General features: G+C 41.0%; 1 protein-coding gene across 1 annotated transcript in view; it reads right to left on the bottom strand.

Moving 5' to 3' along the window:
- Positions 1 to 424: 424 nt before the first annotated feature.
- Positions 425 to 2,563, bottom strand: part of LOC119365171 (FACT complex subunit SSRP1-B-like) — a 7,048-nt gene continuing 4,909 nt past the window's right edge. The window contains exons 10-16 of the mRNA XM_037630770.1: positions 2,277 to 2,474; positions 2,049 to 2,200; positions 1,809 to 1,962; positions 1,608 to 1,703; positions 1,339 to 1,512; positions 896 to 974; positions 425 to 789 (exon numbers count right to left, since the gene is read on the bottom strand). Coding sequence (XP_037486667.1) covers positions 659 to 789; positions 896 to 974; positions 1,339 to 1,512; positions 1,608 to 1,703; positions 1,809 to 1,962; positions 2,049 to 2,200; positions 2,277 to 2,474 — 984 coding nt within the window. The 3' untranslated portion in view covers positions 425 to 658. The remainder of the gene's footprint in view (positions 790 to 895; positions 975 to 1,338; positions 1,513 to 1,607; positions 1,704 to 1,808; positions 1,963 to 2,048; positions 2,201 to 2,276; positions 2,475 to 2,563) is intronic.

Raw genomic sequence — 2,563 nt, forward strand, 5'->3', positions numbered from 1 at the left:
TGGGAGTTTTTCTTCTTTTTCTTTTATACATGAGCGTAGGAACTTTAATTATGAGGCTCGTAATCTCTTCAAGTTTGCTTATAATCTAGATGTAGGTCGACATGTTTGGTTGGGCGTACCACATGACCCAAACAGTGTATCTACGACCGTTGTTTCGAATGAATAAAGATGCGAGATTTCTCAAAAAAAAACTTAGTGCATAAAGACGGTTACAGCTAGGTAGCGTTGGTCATTAGAGGACGCATGCACAAAGACTTGGGCCAGCATCGTTATGGGAGGGCGAACTATAGCTCCAGGGCACTAGTCGTCAGGGTAGCGTCAACGGCTCATTCTGTGACGGTATTAGTCATTTAATGGTTCAAGCACTTCAATGTAATTTTTATTATGTTTTGTATGCTTTGTAATTCCGATGAAGATTTGAGTATTTTGCAGAAAAAAAGTTGCACAAGCAGCGTGCGAATAAAACACCTGGCACATGTGCTGACAGCTCGTAGCAAAGCAAACATTACCTTGGAACCTACATATCCTAACTGTTCTTCGTTCACTCAGAAACGGTAAGGATCACACCTCAACAGTCACTACAGCCAAGATAAATCGGATGCCTACTTGTACCATGACTCGAAAGTATGCTCCTTTCAACAACGGCCAATCTTCCAATTCAATCGGACGATCCATCTGCAGAGTCCACGTCTACAGGAGCCGCACCAGCGCCGCGGTAGGCAGCAGACTCCTCTGCATAGCGTTTCTTATCCACTTGGGACTGCTCAACGTATGGCTGCTTCTCCTCAGCTGCAAATATGACAATTGGAAATGATTAACACGAGTTATTTTTTCCTTAAAAAAAACTGACAGTGTGAACTGCACCATACTGCCATTGTAACTTAGGACATGTTACCTGACATCTTTTGCCACTTCTCTCCAAGCTTCTTTGCAATATCCGTGGTGCTGAGTTCAGGGTTGATGTTCTTCAAATTCTGCATTAGAAAAATGTCAATCAAGGATCCACTGTTTGCTTAATTTGACAGCACACGCCAAATGTCTTGAGAAAGAATAGCAAATAATTCTACAACCTAACATAGAAACCATAGACTGCAACACAGAATGAACTAAAATTCGTCAAAAACAATGCAGGATACTCTTATTTAAGTTTGACCAAGTTCATAGAAATAATAGCTATCTGTAATACCAAATAAATATACATATGAAAAACATGTTTCATGATGCATCTATTGGTATTGGTTTGATGCAGTTTGGGATGGAGCTGGTACGTGTTCAGATTACAATTTTGTCAACCATGAAAGCAGAAAATTTTAATATGGATGGGTGCAAGTAACTTACAGCTCGCTCAGCCTTTGAGAAATACATGAATGGTGCTATTGCTCTTTTAGGGGCATTGGGATCTTTCTTCTGCTTCTTCTTTGGCTTTCTCTTCTCTGAACCTTCCACGTCCACATTCTTTGGTTTCCTCTTCGCAGGTGGCTTTGAGCTACTAGCTTCCTTTTTGGAAGATTTCTGAAACAAGAAGTTATCAAAGCAGTGGCTTGCCCCACATGTGTTTTGGTTCAGGTAAGTTTTCTTACGGATACTGTCAAGAGTAATTTAGTTACCTCCTTTTCTCCATCGCTTATGCTGGCATCAGAACCCTCTTCAGAATCATCACTAGGGGATCCGCTGTCGTCCTTGTCCGCCACAAAATCTTCGTCCTGAAGTTGGAATAAGTTACAGTACGATTTACAAGTAAACAAATTACGCATTCTACTCCGTCACCATATAGGCAAGCAAGAGCAAAGATTGCACACACGCAATACCTCTTCATCACTTTCTTCATCACCGGCCTGATTTTTAATTCGCTCCAGATGTGGATCAACAGGGTCATCATCAGTGCTCTGAAGAGCAGCCGCAACTGCACCAGTTCTATCTTGGCCATCTTCTCCAAGATTCAGGATTTTCAAATTCTTACCACTTGAAGGAAAGAAACAAGAACTTATCATCCCCAAACGAATTAAATAGTATGCCAGTGATTAAATCAACAAGACATCAGCATTTACCTGACGAAGTTGAAGAGGTTATGGTATTCATTCCTTTGTATATTTCTGAAGAGATGTTCTTGGTCATTCTTTAGCTTGACCAGGAGATCAAAATAGTGAGATGACATACTAGCACCACCAGCACCATGGCGCTCAAATTCAACATACTCGATCTGCAGTAAATAACAGCTTAGCAGAGGACAAATGGATGAAGAACAATTAGGCATGTCAGAAATGTAGAAAGCAGACCTCCTCATGCAGAATGAGTGTCGGGGGCTTTGGCAAAAAGAAAAAGCCTTTTTCAAGAGGATACAGCAATCCATCTTCAGCTTTAAGTGATGATTTCACGGCATATCCATCTTGACAACTGCGGAATGTGCTTGGCCTCGTCACTTTAGCACCAGACAGGCCACGAAGAATTTTGGAGAATACCTCATGTTCTAGACCCTATGTATAAATCAAACATTTTGTGAGTTAATAAATCAAGATCCCAGAAAACTGTAAATGAAGAGCAAGTGCACAAGTAGAAAACGGAA

The sequence above is a fragment of the Triticum dicoccoides genome, chromosome 1A (genome assembly GCF_002162155.2).
Source record: "Triticum dicoccoides isolate Atlit2015 ecotype Zavitan chromosome 1A, WEW_v2.0, whole genome shotgun sequence".
NCBI classification, from domain to species: domain Eukaryota; kingdom Viridiplantae; phylum Streptophyta; class Magnoliopsida; order Poales; family Poaceae; genus Triticum; species Triticum dicoccoides.